The 18,985-nt window shown below is 36.8% G+C and overlaps 1 protein-coding gene across 4 annotated transcripts in view; it reads right to left on the bottom strand.

Annotated features, from left to right (window-relative positions):
- Positions 1 to 18,985, bottom strand: part of CTDSPL2 (CTD small phosphatase like 2) — a 72,908-nt gene that overhangs the window by 43,960 nt on the left and 9,963 nt on the right. For all 4 annotated transcript variants that reach the window (XR_014260641.1, XM_082450135.1, XM_082450134.1 and 1 more), the window contains exon 2: positions 6,675 to 6,884. Coding sequence is in view for 3 of the 4 variants with exons in the window: in XM_082450135.1 (XP_082306261.1) it covers positions 6,675 to 6,860 (186 nt within the window). In the remaining variant the exon portion in view is untranslated. The remainder of the gene's footprint in view (positions 1 to 6,674; positions 6,885 to 18,985) is intronic.

Genomic DNA, 18,985 nt, shown 5'->3' with positions numbered 1-18,985 from the left:
TGACTCATGAAAATTATGATGAAAATCAAATATCAGTATACAAAGTCATGCTCATTCATTTATGTATTGTCTACAATGGAAGAGTTGAGTAGTAACTGCAATTACAGACAATATAGTCTGCAAAGCCTTAAATATCACTTATCTGAAATATTCACAGGAGTTTACTAATTCCTATTCTAAGCTCCCACTTCTATGAGTTAGAAAAGTAGAAGTAAACCAGATAGAAAGTAGAAGAAAATATTAAAAATAAAAAGTAGAAATCAATTAAACAGACACTGGAAAGAAAAGAGAAAATGAACAAAGACAGATGTTGGTTCTTTGAAAAAGTAATGAAACTGATAAAGCTCTAGGAGCAAGATGGATCAAAACAAAGATAAATCATAAATTATTCACATCAGGAGTGAAAAGAGGAACATACCATTACAGATGCTGCAGACATTATTAGGTTAATGCAGAAATACTGCAAAGACTTTACATCTAATAATTTGACAACTTTGATGAATAGACAAATTCCTTGGAAAACACATGACCAAAACTGAAGAAATAGAAAAGCTAAACAACCCCATATATATTAAAGAAATCAAATTTATAATAAAAACTATTCCATAAAGAAATCCCAGTCACATTCCAGAAATCCCTCTCCAGAATTCACCAGTGCATTCTACTCATAATTTAAGGATGAGATAATACTTAGTCAACACAAGCTCTTTTAGAAAAAAAAAGCAGCAGAGGAACAGTTCTTGACTTGTTTTATGATACCAGAATAATCCTGATCCCAAAATCTTAAAGTATTACAAATCAAAACTACAGACCAAAACCCTCATGAACACAGATGTAAAAATCCTTAAAAACAAAAAACCCAGCAGCAAATCAAATCCAGCCATACAAGTTTGGTTTTCCATTCAAAAAAATTTATGTTCTACTCCACATTAAAAGAGGAAAATCTGAAGAATATCTCAATAGATACAGAAAAGTCTTTGATAAAACTCAACAACATAATAAAATCTTACAGCAAACTAGGAACAGAAGGGAACTTCCTCAAACTGATAAAAGATAACTATGGAAAACATTTAGCTAACATCATACCTAATGTAAACAAACTCTCTTCCCCTAAGATCAGTAACAAGTGTTTGCTCTCACCACTTCTACTGAACAATGTACTAGAGGTCCTAACCAATGCAATAAATGAAGAAAAAGAAATAAAAGGCCTAGAAATCAGAAGAGAACAAGAAAATTATAGTTATCTGGTATATGATTATGTATGTATAAAACCCTATGAAATCTTAAAGAACAGAATGATTAAGTGAATCTAGCAATTTCACATAGTACCTGGTCAATATAGAAAAATAAATTATATTTATATATATTAGCAACAAACAGAAAGTAAAAACTTTCCGGTATTACATCATTTAAAACAGCATTGTAAAACATCAAATATCTAAGAATAAAACTAATGAAAGGTGTGTAAGACCTTGACATTGGCAGGAAAAAATTAAGAACACCTATATTAACATAGAGATATATCACGATCATGAAGTGGCAGACTCAATATTGTTAAGATGTCCAGTCTCACTAAATGATCTACATATGTGATACAATCTCTATTATAATGCCAGTAGGCTTTTCTGGAGAAATAGACAAGCTAATTCTAAAATTTACATGCAAGGGGACTTCCCTGGTGGTGCAGTGGTTGGGAATCCACCTGCCAATGCAGGAGACACAGGTTCGAGCCCTGGTCTGGGAGGATCCCACATGCCACGGAGCAGCTAGGCCTGTGTGCCACAACTACTAAGCCTGCGCTCTAGAGCCTGTGAGCCACAACTACTGAAGCCCACACGCCTAGAGCCCGTGCTCTGCAACAAGAGAAGCCACCTCAGTGAGAAGCCTGCGCGCTGCAACGAAGAGTAGCCCCCGCCCGCAGCCAACTAGAGAAAGCTCTTGAGCAGCAATGAAGACCCAACACAGCCAAAAATAAATAAATTAATTAAAAAAATAATAATAAAATAAAATTTACATGTAAGTATAAAGGATTTAAAGTAGTAAAGCAAACTTAGAACAAAGTTGGAAGACATACTATCTCGTTTCAAGACTCACTATAAAAGCTGCAGTAATAAAGACAGTATCATGTAAGTATAAAAATAGATATACAGATCAATGGAACAGAATACATTTCAGAAATAGATCCAAACATAAATAGCCTCTGAGTTTCAAGCAAGATACCAATTAATCTAATGTGATAAGGAAAGTCTCTAACAAATGTTGACTAGATAGCCACAGGGAGGAAGAGAAAGGAGGAAGAACTTTTCCTTTCCTCTCATTCATTCATTCATCTATGTAGTTATTATGTCTCATGGGTTATTTCATTCTAGAGGTTACAATCTGTTACTACCAAAGCCTTAGAATGAGACATTTCTTCAAGGAACCCTGGTTCTTTTTGTGGAAGATGGTATTTAGAAACTAAGATCTGGGTGATAGGTGCACACAGTTCAGCAGATCAAGGAAGGAAATAGATGAATATATGCATAGGGGTGTGTGTGTGTGTGTGTGTGTGTGTGTGTGTGTGTGTGTGTGTGTGTGTGTGTGTGTAGGCAAAGGGATGGAGGGGAGGGAAGGAAAGAAGGGAGAGAATATGAATATGAATGAATCTTAAAACCAATTATCTTTCCCTCCATTAAATTCAACCAGTCAGCCTGAGCTAATTTTTTTCATTCCATAATAAATGGTAGGACTTCCCTGGTGGTGCAGTGGTTAAGAATCCATCTGCCAGTGCAGGAGACACGGGTTGGAGCCCTGGTCCGGGAAGAACCCACGTGCTGTGGAGCAACTAAACCCGTGCACCGCAACTCCTGAGCCTGTGCTCTAGAGCCCACGAGCCACAACTACTGAAGCCCACACGCCTAGAGCCCGTGCTCTGCAACAAGAGAAGCCACCGCAATAAGAAGCCTGCGCATCACAATGAAGAGTAGCCTCCGCTCGCTGAAACTAGAGAAAGTCCTTGTGCAGCAACGAAGACCCAGCATGGCCAAAAATAAATAAGTTAATTAAAAATAAAAATAAACGGTAAATTAATCTAGTTGTTAAAGAACTCATCTAGAAAGACGTTCTTTTACACAAACAAATGAGATTTAACTTTGGAAGGAAGAAAATTCCCAAATATAACTATGAAGCTTAGTAATACAAAGGTTAAAGAGAACAAAGTTTTCATCTAATCATGTTTTTCACGCTAAGGAGCACAACCCATCAGTGGATCATAAAATCAATTTAAAACATGAAAATCACCTTTAAAGGGAGAATAAGAAACAACAGAATAGAAAAGAAAAATCAGAACACATCAAGTATGTTAAGGGTGAGTTTTGTTTCATATGTATGAATGTAGTATATAAGACGTTATTTCTTTCTGTGGATCATAGTTAAGAGATCTAAAAACACTGATTTAATGTAACAGGAAACTGATGAACCCTAACTATGACAGTGTAACAGTATTTAGGTAACAGAGAAAAAGACCATTTTGTTATGGGAAAACTCTAGAAACCACCTATTTAGAAAGGAATAGCGAGATCACTGGTATAAAGCAAATACATTTTAGTTGTGAGGTCTTCTTTCACTTCAAATATATATATTAGGAATCTCATCATGCTAAAAGCAGAAAGACTGAGTATGAACACTTCCTGAGTACTCTTACTGACAATTACATAATTCTGAAATGAGAGAAGTGGTAGATCCTTGAATCATAAAATCTAGATCTGAAAGAGATGAGAGATTTCATTCATTCTGTTACAGTCTGAGTTGTGTCCCCTAAAATTCCTATGTTGGAGCTCTAACCCCAAAAGCCTGAGAATGTAGTCATACTTGGAGATAGGGCCTTTAAAGAAGTAATTAAAGTGGGATCATTAGGATGGGCCCTAATCCAAATATGACTAGTGTCCTTACAAGGAGAGGAGATTACAAAACAGACAACACATACACCAAGTGGCAACCATATGACAACACGGCAAGAAGGTGACCATCTGAAGTCAAGGAGCGAAGCCTCAGAAAAAACCAACCTGGCAACACCTCATCTTAGATTTCAAACTGCCAGAACTGTGAGAAAATAAATTTCTGTTGTTTAAGCTACCCAATCTGTGATATTTTGTTATGGCAGACTATTATGTACCCTAGTAAACTAATACACACCTCTTAGATGAACAACATATGTTTAAATTATCTAAATACTCTCATGGCTAATTTATGCCAAGTTAGGACTAGAATACAGATAAAACTTATTAGGAAAATAAAAATGGGTCAGTGATAGTAAACTGGCAAGAATATCAGCAGCCATTCAAACTGGAAATCATATAGTAAAGAAGAGCAAAAAAGTTGGCCCATATGCAGAGACCAAGTTTCAAAAAGCCAGACTCATAAGACAGGCATGAGAGCAATGTCAGACACCTTAGAAGAAAGACAACTCAAAAGAGAAAGCAAGAAGATTTGTCTATAAAGTTCAATTCTAACCACATAACTTTAAAAGTCCAAAAGAAGAGAAAGGAAAGGTACCAAAGAAACCAGTGGCTGCATAGGGAGTTATCTAACTAACTTAGATTTTAAAAGGACACTTGTAGAAATAAGAGAAGCAGTCTGTCATCCAGTCAGAAAGAATGAAGACAGAGGATGATGATACATGCAAAAAATACTAGGGAAAAAAAAATGTCCTAGAAGAATAAGCTCCAAGCTTTGAGCTGATGATAGAATATAAATAAATGACAAAATGAGCAGCATAGAAAGACTCAATTCTTATTTACTTTCATCAAGAAAATTTTCAATCCTTACACAAGACAGGTGATGCTATAAAGATATCATCTACCTACTTTGAGACAGAATGGTATAGGAAAAACAGCACAGATATCAGAGTCAAATAGTACCTGGGTTAAATCCCAGCATTGTCACTTATTGGAAAGACAGTAGTGCATATTGTTAAATAATTGACAACAATTACTATAGAAAAACCCTGAGTGTTTTAATTGACATGGGCAAAAATTTGCTGACCAACAAAGAAGATCTAAAACTACTAAAGGAGAAAAAAGAAAGCATGACATGATATACGATACAATATAATATAATGCCACATTAGTAGAAGAATGTCCAAATCAACGGAAATAAATATGAACAGAAGTCAGAAGACATAGGAAAAACCTATGTTCGCTTCTGGTTGTTACCTTTCATGAACAACAGAAAAGGGTGACCAAGATGGTGATCTATATCATATATGTCATATAATGAAAACTAGAAATATTTAGCCAGGACAGTGACTGAGGGTTTGTACTTGCACATGAAGAAAAAGAACCTATGAAAAAGTAAAGGGTAGGTAATTTTCTTCAAGATGAGGAAGAACTTTACAACATTTAGAAGTGTTCAGATAATGAACTGACATACAGTGATGTTTTCATCAACAGGGGCTAATGATAATCCATACAGAATTTAAAGATTCAGGAATTCATGTTTCTGGAAGGAATTTTATCGTTGTTATAAAATAATACTAGAATACTTCTAGGCTCATGTAAATTAACTCAAAGAAACTTTTAAAAATTACATTTAAAATTAACAAAAGAAATTTTACTTATATTATTAGAAAAACAAAACAAAATAAAACCACCAAAACAAAAAGGAAAATTCTAACACAGAATACCTCTAAATCTTGGCCAACGGTTCACAGTAACTAGGCTCTGTTAGTTCTATGATGACAAAAATCTATCACTATGAATAAACCGTCACATTGATTTATTTTTCTACTTATCAAAGTGACAAACTTACATTATAATAAGAAATTTATCATATATATACTAATCCCAAGAAAGAACATAAGAGTAGGCAACAGTGATAACAAAATCTACATACAATGAATGATAATAACATTATCATTAATGCATTAAAATTTCTCAAAATGCTTTTCCACCTGTTTGCCATCTAATCTGAAAACAACTCTGAGGCAGACAAAGCAGTTAGTATTAGTCCCATTTTACTGTCTTCCTGAGGCTAAGAGGGGCAAATGACTTTCCTCAGATCATTCAAGTTGGTCCAGAGTATGAAGTATGAATCTGGAGCATATGACTCCTGGTCAGTGTCCATTCTTTCTTTCTTTTTTTTATTTTGGCTGCGCCACATGGCTTGCGGGATCTTAGTACCCCGACCAGGGATTGAACCCGGGCCCATGGCAGTGAAAGTGCCAAGTCCTAACCACTGGACTGCCAGGGAATTCCCCATTCTTTCTTTAATAACTTTTGTTTTCTCTTCAATAAATAATACATTTTCATTGTACAAATGTTGGAATTCAGATAGATAAATCATCTCCCTAATTAGACAATGTATTAATATTAACAAGAAACTTTAACTTATCTTTGAAATGAAAAAAAATGGAAGTAAAAGAAATAATTCAAGTAAATGAATAAGAAAACATTTCTTTTACTTCCCATAATTCTAAGTTGAGAAAACAGAAGGCTAAGTGGATCAGTTAAGTAGAATAAATAATGTTTTCTTGACCGACCATTAAATATTTTACATGTCAATACTCTTAACACCAAAATGTAGACACATTCCCTTAAATAGGGCTCTAGCAATATTAGATTTCTCAACTTTACATGCTTAAGGAAAACAACCTAAACTTCATTTTTAATGATATAATTAAAAGGTAAAACCATTACTTTGGGTGTGCTTCCTTTAATGAATTTTTTAATTGAAGACAACAAGCCAGTTTCATTCTTCGGTGGTTTTTCTCCTCCTGAAGGCAGGCTATCATCAACCTCTGAATATTTCCTCTTTGCTCTGGCAGTGCGTTGTGTTTGGATTTGATTTGATTGCTGAGAAGCTTTCCGTGTTCTCAGCCTCATCTTTTATGGGTGCCACATGTAAAACTATAAGAGAAAAATAATACAGGTTATTAAAATTAAACCTAGCATACCCATATGTGCCCAGCTTATATAATAAAAATATCTTGATTAAAAAGAAGTCCAGAGACGCCCTCAGGCAACCTACACGCAGAGGCGGGTCCAAATCCAAAGCTGAACCCCAGGAGTTGTGCAAACAAAGAAGAGAAGGGGAAATTTCTCCCAGCAGCCTCAGAAGCAGCGGATTAAAGCTCCACAAACAACTTGATGTACCTGCATCTGTGGAATACCTGAATAGACAATGAATCATCCCAAATTGAGGAGGTGGACTTTGGGAGCAAGATATATTATTTTTACCCCATTTCCTCTTTTTGTTAGTGTGTACGTGTATGCTTCTGGGTGAGATTTTGTCTGTATAGCTTTGCTTTCACCATTTGTCCTAGGGTTCTGTCTGTCTGGGTTTTTTTTGTTTTTTTTTTTACTTAAAAAAATTTTTTTTCTTAATAATTATTTTTTATTTTAATAACTTTATTTTATTTTATCTTACTTTATTTTATTTTATTTTATCCTCTTTCTTTCTTTCTCTTTTTTCTCCCTTTTATTCTGAGCCGTGTGAATGAAAGGCTCTTGGTGCTCCAGCCAGGCATCAGGGCTGTGCCTCTGAGGTGGGAGAGCCAACTTCAGGACGCTGGTCCACAAGAGACCTCTCAGCTCCACGTAATACCAAATGGCGAAAATCTCCCAGAGATCTCCATCTCAACACCAAGACCCAGCTTCACTCAACAACCAGCAAGCTACAGTGCTGGACACCCTATGCCAAACAACTAGCAAGACAGAAACACAGCCCCATCCATTAGCAGAGAGGCTGCCTAAAATCATAAGGCCACAGACACCCCAAAACACACCACCAGACGTGGACCTGCCCACCAGAAAGACAAGATCCAGCCTCATCCACCAGAACACAGGCACTAATCCCCTCCACCAGGAAGCCTACACAACCCACTGAACTAACCTTAGCCACTGGGGACAGACACCAAAAACAACGGGAACTATGAACCTGCAGCCTGCGAAAAGGAGACCCCAAACACAGTAAGATAAGCAAAATGAGAAGACAGAAAAACACACAGCAGATGAAGGAGCAAGGTAAAAACACACCAGACCTAACAAATGAAGAGGAAATAAGCAGTCTACCTGAAAAAGAATTCAGAATAATGATAGTAAAGATGATCCAAAATCTTGGAAATAGAATAGACAAAATGCAAGAAACATTTAAAAAGGACATAGAAGAACTAAAGAGGAACCAAGCAATGATGAACAACACAATAAATGAAATTAAAAATACTCTAGAAGGGATCAATAGCAGAATAACTGAGGCAGAAGAACGGGTAAGTGACCTGGAAGACAAAATGGTGGAAATAACTACTGCAGGGCAGAATAAAGAAAAAAGAATGAAAAGAACTGAGGACAGTCTCAGAGACCTCTGCGACAACATTAAACGCACCAACATTCGAATTATAGGGGTCCCAGAAGAAGAGAAAGGGACTGAGAAAATATTTGAAGAGATTATAGTTGAAAACTTCCCTAATATGGGAAAGGAAATAGTTAATCAAGTCCTGGAAGCACAAAGAGTCCCATACAGGATAAATCCAAGGAGAAACACGCCAAGACACATATTAATCAAACTATCAAAAGTTAAATATAAAGAAAACATATTAAAAGCAGCAAGGGAAAAACAACAAATAACACACAAGGGAATCCCCATAAGGTTAACAGCTGATCTTTCAGCAGAAACTCTACAAGCCAGAAGGGAGTTGCAGGACATATTTAAAGTGATGAAGGAGAAAAACCTACAACCAAGATTACTCTACCCAGCAAGGATCTCATTCAGATTTGATGGAGAAATTAAAACCTTTACAGACAAGCAAATGCTGAGAGAGTTCAGCACCACCAAACCAGCTTTACAACAAATGCTAAAGGAACTTCTCTAGGCAAGAAACACAAGAGAAGGAAAACACCTACAATAACAAACCCAAAACATTTAAGAAAATGGGAATAGGAACATACATATCGATAATTACCTTAAATGTAAACGGATTAAATGCTCCCACCAAAAGACACAGACTGGCTGAATGGATACAAAAACAAGACCTGTATATATGCTGTCTACAAGAGACCCACTTCAGACCTAGGGACACATACAGACTGAAAGTGAGGGGATGGAAATTGCAGCTCTATTTACAATAGCCAGGACATGGAAGCAACCTAAGTGTCCATCATCAGATGAATGGATAAAGATGTGGCACATATATACAATGGAATATTACTCAGCCATAAAGAGAAACGAAATTGAGTTATTTGTAGTGAGGTGGATGGAGCTAGAGTCTGTCATACAGAGTGAAGTAAGTCAGAAAGAGAAAAACAAATACAGTATGCTAACACATATATATGGAATCTAAGGGAAAAAAAAAAAAAAGAAAAAAAAGGTCATGAAGAACCTAGTGGCAAGATGGGAACAAAGACACAGACCTACTAGAGAATGGACTTGAGGATATGGGGAGGGGAAAGGGTAAGATGTGACAAAGTGAGAGAGTGGCATGGACATATATACACTACCAAACGTAAAATAGCTAGCTAGTGGGAAGCAACCGCATAGCACAGGGAGATCAGCTCTGTACTGTGTGACCACCTAGAGGGGTGGGATAGGGAGGATGGGAGGGAGGGAGATGCAAGAGGGAAGAGATATGGGAACATATGTATATGTAAAACTGATTCACTTTGTTATAAAGCAGAAAGTAACATACCATTGTAAAGCAATTATACTCCAATAAAGATGTTAAAAAAGAAAACAATGTATAATCATTCAATGTACAATAGATTAAACAATGATTAAAAAAAAAAAAAGTCCAGGTCTATAAGGGATTGAAATAAGAAATTGACATTTTATTTATTTATTTTGGCCATACCACACATGACTTGCGGGATCTTAGTTCCCCGACCAGGGGTTGAACCCGGGCCCTCGGCAGTGAGATCGCGGAGTCCTAACCATTGGACCACCAGGGAATTCCCAAGAAACTAACCTTTTAATTGAAACACGTAGTGCTTTGAATTTTATTACATTCTCCCAAATAACCTTCCCACAACTTCTGAAATATTATATCCTATCATCTAACAGAGCGTGCATGTTCCTTCCAGAGCACTATGCTGCCTCCACCCATGCTGACATTATCATTCATTTAATCACTCATTCATTCATTCAACAAGTATTTACTCGGCACTTACCACATTCTAGGCACTGGGCTAGGTAAGTGCCTAGTAAAACAAGATAGAGAAGGTTTTTACCCTCTGGAGCTTACAATGTAGTGGAAAAAACCCTTAGTCAATGAATGAATTAATTCCATGAGCACAATTCTAAATTTCAACAAGTATACATGTATCAATATAACAAGAATGACTGGATCATTTTGTGGTATTTGTTGTTACCATATGTAATGATCTTTTTTTTTTTTTTAAAGTGTTCAATTCAGTGACATTTATTACATTTGCGGTGTTGTCCAACCATCACCATTATCTATTTTCAGAACATTTTCAATCATCCCCAGAGGAGACCCCATACCTATTGGCAGTCACTCCCCATTTTCTCCTGCCCTTAGCCCTAAGCAACCACTAATCTCTTTTCTGTCTCTATGGATTTCCCTATTCTGGACACTTCATATAAGTGGAATCACACAATATATGGTCCTGTATGACTGTTTCTTTCACTTAGGATAATGTTTTCAAGGTTCATCCATGTTGTAGCATGTATCAGTACATTATTCCCATTTACGGCTGAGTAATGTTCCATTGAATGGGTAAGACTACATTTTGTTTATCCATTCATCTACTGATGGACATTTGTGTTGTTTCTGCCTTTTGGTTAAGTGTGTGAATAGTGCTGGAGCGAACATTCATGTACAAGTTTCTTTTTGACCACCTGTTTTGAGTTCTCTTGGGTATGTAACCAGGAGTGGAATTGCTGGTTCATGCGGTGATTTTATGTTTAACATACTGAGGAACTGCTGTTTTCCACAGCAGCAGCACCATTTTATATTCCCACCAGCAATGTACAAGGTTTTCACTTTTTCCATATCCTCACCAACACTTGTTACTTGTTTATTTTTTTATTATAGCCATTTTAGTGGGGGTGAAGTGGTATCTCATTGTGCCTTTGATTTGCATTTCCTAATGGCTAATGATGTTGAGCATCTTTTCCTGTGCCTGTTGGCCATTTGTTTATAATGATCCTTTAAATACCAAATTCACATCAGAAAGAAAATATGAGGCCATCGATTTGAACTCTCTCATTTCACTGATGAGAAAATTAATGGCTGGCAAAAATTGTCCCAAGATTTAGAAGTAGTTGAGAACATTCCCTGAATTATAATCTGTGAAATAGAATACAAAAACTACTACACTAATAATTAAGAGATGTTAATTAGGTCTAATCCTACTTCAATCATAGCTAAGCTATAGCCACTTAACTATTTTTTCACCTGTATAGTGTATACCTGATTCATCTCACCATCTTGACGCTCAAAATGAAAAAGGAATTAGAAAAGCTATAAGGTGCAGAGAAGAGTAAAACTACTCACAGCAGTGAATGCATTAGCAAAAAAGTCTAACCAGTTCAGCACTCTAAACTCCTAAAGGTGAAGAAATTCTTGGCAAAGAGCAGGGTCTTCACAGACAAATTAGGAAACTTAAGGAGTCGTGTCTTGGGCTTCCCTGGTGGCACAGTGGTTAAGAATCTGCCTGCCAATGCAGGGGACACGGGTTCGAGCCCTGGTCCAGGAAGATCTCACATGCCATGGAGCAACTAAGCCCGTGCACCACAACTACTGAGCCTGCACTCTAGAGCCCGCACGCCTAGAGCCCGTGCTCCGCAACAAGAGAAGCCACCGTGAGAAGCCTGTGCACCTCAACGAAGAGTAGCCCCTGCTCGCCGCAACTAGAGAAAGCCCGTGTGCAGCAATGAAGACCCAACAGAGCCAAAAACAAAAAACAGACAAAAAGTCGTGTCTTTAGTAATGCAACACAATAGTCACAGAAAGTTAGGACCCCTCCGTTTTTTAACATATAGAAACTACACACACACACACACACACACACAAAATCTACTCCAACAAAAAAGTCCCAACCTCAAAGCCTTCACCAGAGGAGTCCTAAAATATCTTTCCAAACAACCATTTGTTTTTCATCACCAAATAGTGCTCAGTTTTAAGTTGTCATCCCCAAATAAAACAAATACTGCCTTTTCTCCTAAAGAGTCAATGTTAACTTCTAAAGGGATTTACTCGAGGCATGTATTATTTACTTAAATAACTCTATTTACAGTGTATAAATTTTGTCTTAATTCCTTTGTACTTCAGCACGGCACTCCTTAGAAAAGGAAAATTCCCATAAAGCAAATGCATGGGGGAATTTTTCAAAAAGAAAGTTATTTGTACTCAATTTCTGTAAAAATCTGTAAAAATTTTTTAAAAATATTTTCAAAAATACCTATGGGTGAACCTATCTTAAACCCAGAATAATGGAAATTTAAAAATTTTATGAAATAATATCTTCATATAAAGTAGGTCTTAAAAGACTAAACACATACAGCTAGTTCAGTCCAAGGAGTTCAGCTCATTAAAATTTAAATATTTATTGGTCACCTGCTACCAGTATGGTAATAAAAGGACAAAAATGATAACTCTTCCCATGAGAATCAAAAAGTCTAACAGGTTAAGTATAGATACACATCATAGTGTATATATAAAATGCTAGATCACTCTTCATGGAGAGAGTGAAGAAGATTTTAGCAAAGCTTAGGAGAAAGGTCCTTTGAACTTAAAAATAACCAGTCACTGGAAAGGAAGACAGGAGCATTTAAAGAAGGAGGCTGGAATGTAGAGGGTTTTAGTCCATTCCAATAATGAGTTGTAAAAGGTATACTTAATAGATCTAAAAAAGCTGGAGCAGGCAAGCCCTCATGAACTTTCGAAACTGACCATCAAGACTAAAATCTTACAAAGTATGTTCTTTGACCACAATTATAAATCAAAAACAAAAGAAATCTTAAATAGTACCATATACTTGAAATTTTTTAAATTTATAAATAAATCATGAGTCAAAAAAGAATTCACAAGGGAAATACAAAATATTTTGAAATGAAAATTAACAAAAAGAGAGCACATCAAAATTTCTGGGATGTAATAAGCAGCACTTAGAGGGAAATTATAAACATACACGTACCTAACAACAGAGTCCCCAAATATATAAAATTAAAATTGTCAATCTAAGTGAAAAACAAGCAATTCAACAAGAGTTGGAGGCTTTAATACTCCACTTTCAAAAATGGATAGAATAACTAGACAAAAGATCAATAATGAAACAGAAGACCTGAATAATTCTCGAGACCTAAGAGTCATATACATAGAACACTCCATCCAACAACAGAATACACATTCTTCTCAACTTACAAATGGAATATTCTCCATGAAAGACTACATGTTAAGACACAAAACAAGTCTCACCTTTAAAAGAACTGAAACCGGGCCTCCCTGGTGGCACAGTGGTTAAGAATCAGCCTGCCAATGCAGGGGACATAGATTCAAGCCCTGGTCCGGGAAGATCCCACATGCTGCAGAGCAACTAAGCCCATGTGCCACAACTACTGAGCCTGCACTCTAGAGCCCGCGTGCTACAACTACTGAAGACCGCGCGCCTAGAGCCCATGCTCTGCAACAAGAGAAGCCACCACGATGAGAAGCCCGCACACCACAACGAAGAGTAGCCCCCAGTCGCTGCAACTAGGGAAAGCCTGCACACAGCAATGAAGACCCAACACAGCCAAAAATAAAATAAATTAAATAAATAAATTTATAAAATAAATAAATAAAATAACTGAAATCATACAAGTATATGATCTCCAACCACACTGGAATTAAATTAGAAATCACAAGGAAGGAAGGTTGAGAAATTAACAAATGTGCAAAAATTAAACAACAAACTCCTAAATAACCACTGTGTCAAAGAAGAAATCACAAGGGGAATTAGAAAATACTTCACAATGAATGAAAACAAAAACACAACACACCAAAACTCACAGCATGCCCCTAAAAGCAGTGCTCAGAAGACAACTTATAGCGTGAATGCTAATATTTTTAAAAAGACCTCAAATCAATAAAAAAGCCTTCTAGCTTAAAAAACTAGAAAGAGAAAAGCAAACTAAATCTAAAGCAAGCAGAAGAAAGAAAATAATAAAGAAATAGAACAGAAATAAATCAAACAGATAATTTTTTAAAAAACAATGGAGTCTAAACTTGGTTCTTTGAAAAGAGCAACAAAATTCACAAATCTTGGGCTTCCCTCGTGGCGCAGTGGTTAAGAATCCGCCTGCCAATGCAGGAGACATGGGTTCGAGCCCTGGTCCCGGAAGATCCCACATGCCGCGGAACAACTAAGCCCGTGTGCCACAACTACTGAGCCTGCGCTCTAGAGCCCACGAGCCACAACTACTGAAACCTGCGTGCCACAACTACTGAAGCCCGTGTGCCTAGAGCCTGTGCTCCACAACAAGAGAAGCCACCGCAATGAGAAGCCTGCACACTACAACGAAGAGTAGCCCCTGCTCGTCACAACCAGAGAAAAGCCCGCATGCAGCAATGAGCACCCAAAAGCAGCCAAAAAAAAAAATAAATAAATAAAAATAAAATTAAAAAAAAAATTCACAAATCTTTAGAACTAGACAAGAAAAAAAGAGAAGACTAAACCTACTAAAATCATCAATGAAAGAAGTGACATTAATACCAACTTCACAGAAATAAAATGAATTATGAGAAAATACTACGAAAAACTGTACACCAACAAGTTAGATAACCTAGATTCAATGGACACATTTTTAAGAAGACACAACTAAAATGACTCAAGAAAAAACAGAAAAAGACTCATAACAAGTAAAGAGATTTAATTAATAATAAAAAATACTTGCCAGAAAGAAAAGTCCAGGACCAGGTGGCTTCACTGGTAAATTTTACATAAGTTTAAAGAAGAAGTAACACCAATCTTTCTCAAATTCTTCCAAAAAATTGAGGAACACCTCCCAACTCAAAGTATGAGGCCAGCATTACCCTGATACCAAAGTCAAACAAAGACACTACAAGAAAACTACATATCAATATCCCTTAGGAACATAGACAGGAATATCCTCAATGAAATACTAGCAAACGAAATCCAGCAGCTTAATAGAAGGATTACACACCATGACCAAGTGGTATTTCTCTCAGAAATACAAGGGTGGTTTAATATGAAAACTGATCAATCTAATACACCATATTAAAAGAATAAAGGAAAAACTCCACACAATCATCTCAGTTGATACAGAAAAAGTATCTGACCAAACCCAACATCCTTTTACAATAAAAATACTCAACAAACCAGGAGTAGAAGGGAATTCTTACCCAATAAAAGGCATCTACAAAAGCCCCAGAGCTAACATCATACTTCATAGTGAAAAGCTAAATGCCATCCTCCTACGATCGAAAATAAGACAAGGATGTCTACTCTCACTACTTCTATTCAACATTTTACTGGAGGTTCTAGTCAATTAAGCAAGAAAAAGAAACCCATGTCAGAAAGGAAAAATAAAACTATCTCCTTGTAGATGACATTCTCTTATACAAATAACTATAAAAGTAAAAACCATAAAAGGAAAAACTGAATAAACTAGGCTTCATAAAAATTAAAAATTTTCTGTTCACCAAGACACCAGTAAAAAAAAATCAAAAGGCAAGCAACAAACTGACACAATATTCATAAAACATGTATCTTGTAAAGCACTTGTATGCAGAATACAAAGAAATCCTAAAACATAATGAAGACAAACAAACCAACAGAAAAAAATGAGCAAAAGATTTGAGAAGATACTTCATAACAGCTAGATAACTTGCCACAAGCATATGAAATGATACTCAATATTATTTATCATCAGAAGTGTAAGTTAGAAACATAATAGCATACTAATCCGCACCTACTTGAATCGCAAGAAGTACTGTAAAAAGACTGACAACAATAAATGGTAGCAAGGATGTGGAACAATGAGGACTCTCATATTTTGCTGATGGGAATGTAATTTTGATAAAAGTTGAGCAATTTCTAATAAATAACACATAGCCCTCTGATCCAATAATTTCACTTCTAAGTTTTTAAACAAGAGAAATATAAACATGTCCACAAGGTACTTTTACCAAAATGTTACTGGCAGCTTTATTTACAATAGCCCCAAACTGGGAACAATGAAAATGCTCAGCAACAGAAAGATGAATATTGTGGGTTTTGTTTTGTTTTTTACAATGGAATAATAATCAGAAACAGAAAGCAACAATTACTAATATCATCAACAACATGAAAGAATCTCACAGACACTAAGCAATGGCAGACACAAAAGAGTATGCATTTGGTGATGCCATTAATAAGGCAGAGGCAAAAATAATCTAAGGAGAAAAAAAAATTAGAATAAAAGTTGCCTTGAGGAAAGGAAATGTCCTATATTGTGATACGGGTGTAGATTTGTCAAAACTTACAGCTAAGATCTATGTATTTCAAAGTATATAAAATTTACCTAAATAAACACCTGTAAAAAGTTCTTAATGAATAACAACCAACCAGGTAGGAGTGGGTGGAGGTATAGATCAAAGAAGACAGACAAAATGTTAATAACTACTAAAACTGAGTGATGGTTATATGGAGATTCATTGTTTACTTTGTGCATATGTTTGATATTTTCCATTAAAAAATAAGAAAAACAAAAATCCTGACTATGACAGCTAATGACAGGGTTCAATACGAGGAAACTGCCGAATAAAGTCAAAACAGAGTAGGACAGGATCAAATGAGAAAAGCAAAGAGAATACTAGAAAAAGAGGGAAAGAGGAACATAAACTAAGCAATCTCCAGAGAGCAGTCCTCCATATTTTCAAACACTGTAAGAAAACAACAGAAACTTCCACTTAAGCCAAAACCTATCTTTAACCAAAGTTCCTTCTAAAAGTTTAGGAAAACAAATTTCACATTAAAAAGTAACAGAAATCAGACCAGAGCCCAAATAGCTATCATAAGAAGAAAAAAAAAAAGAGAAGCAGAATAAAATCCCTAATTTCCTACAAACAATAAAATTACAAAAAGTAACCCCATAAAAACAGATCACAACTATAAACCGCTTCCAAGGAAAGGTTAAAACCACTAATATAAGAACAAATTTAACTGGAATTCAGGGGGGTGGGGAGGAAGTGACAGAAGTCAGAAAAATATTAAAAAGTAAAAAAAAAATTATTTCAAAAATGAAGACTAAAGAAAAAAGAACAAAGAAGTAAATGAACACAACAGATAGAAAAAAGAAGAAATATTTCTAAACATTAAAAAAAATGCAGGGGCTTCCCTGATGGCGCAGTGGGTGCCTGCCAATGCAGGGGACGTGGGTTCGCGCCCTGGTCTGGGAGGATCCCATATGCCGCGGAGCAACTGGGCCCGTGAGCCACAACTACTGAGCCTGCACGTCTGGAGCCTGTGCCCCGCAACAAGAGAGGCCGCGACGGTGAAAGGCCCGTGCACCGCAATGAAGAGTGGCCCCGCTTGCCGCAACTAGAGAAAGCCCTCACACAGCAACGAAGACCCAAAACATCCAAAAATAAATAAATAAAAATGCTGGCTTAACTCCTAGAGAGTTTCAAAAAAAAGAAAAAAAAATGCAGATTCAAGAAAAACTGATCAAATATTGAAGAGAGTCAAAGATCAGACACTCAAAAGTATAACAAGAAAATTTTCCAGAAACAGAAGTTTGAAACCATGTATTGAAAGACACAGACATGAGAATAGCAACCCAGAAAGACAAATACCAAGACAGTCTAGTATGAGCTACTAGAATTTAAATTACTGAATTTTAAGAAATGGGGGAAAAATTCTTTGGACATACAGGTAAGACAGACATAGGCAAACTTTTTCTTACAGAATCAGAGAGTAAATATTTTAGGCTTACAAACCATAGGGTGAAAGTTATATGAAATTCAAATATCAATGTCCAGTGTCCACAGCCATGCTCACTGGTTTCCATATTGTCTATGGCACTGCATAGCATAAGCAGCCAAAGACAATATGTAAATGAATAGACATAGCTGTGTACAAAAACAAAAACGAAAAACAAAAAAAGGGTTTACAAGCACAGGCAGTCAGCCCATGGGCAGTAGTTTGCAGATCCCTGATTTAGGCATGCACTAAGTGACTTTATAATGGACAGAATATGAGACTATTCTAAATTTTTCAATAGCAACGCTTTATGCCAGAAAAAAATGGAGTAACATTTAAAATAAAATAATCAAGGAAAGAACATGTAAACCGGCCTTCCCTGGTGGCGCAGTGGTTAAGAATCCACCTGCCAATGCAGGGGGACACGGGTTCAAGCCCTGGTCCAGGAAGATCCCACATGCTGCAGAGCAACTAAGCCCGTGCGCCGCAACTACTGAGCCTGCGCTCTAGAGCCTGCGAGCCACAACTACTGAGCCCGCGCACCTAGAGCCCATGCTCCGCAACGAGAAGCCACCACAATGAGAAGTCTGCATGCACATCACAACGAAGAGTAGCCCCCACTCGCTGCAACTAGAGAAAGCCCACATGCAGCAACTAAGACCCAATGCAGCCCCCTCCCCCGCCCAAAAAAAAGAACATGTAAACCAAAGATTTTATATCCAACAAAAATAACCTGTAAAGGGACTTACCTGGTGGCCGCCTGTCAATGCAGGGGACATGGGTTCAATCCCTGGTCCGGGAAGATCCCACATGCTGTGGAGCAACTAAGCCCGTGAGCCACAACTACTGAGCCTGAGCCCTAGAGCCCGTGAGCCACAAGTACTGAGCCCACGTGCCACAAGTACTGAATGCCATGCGCCTAGAGCCCACAACGAGAAGCCACCGCAATGAGAAGCCCATGTACAGCCCCCCTCACCACAACTAGAGAAAGGCTACGTGCAGCAACGAAGACCCAATGCAGCCAAAAATAAATAAATAAATAAATAAATTTATAACCAAAAAAAGATAACCTGATCAGCCCCATATTTAAA

The sequence above is a fragment of the Balaenoptera physalus genome (genome assembly GCF_965194825.1).
Source record: "Balaenoptera physalus genome assembly, chromosome: 2".
In the NCBI taxonomy this organism is placed as follows: Eukaryota; Metazoa; Chordata; class Mammalia; order Artiodactyla; family Balaenopteridae; genus Balaenoptera; species Balaenoptera physalus.
The sequence above is the reverse complement of the archived record's forward strand: the minus strand, read 5'-3'. Positions and strand labels throughout refer to the sequence as shown.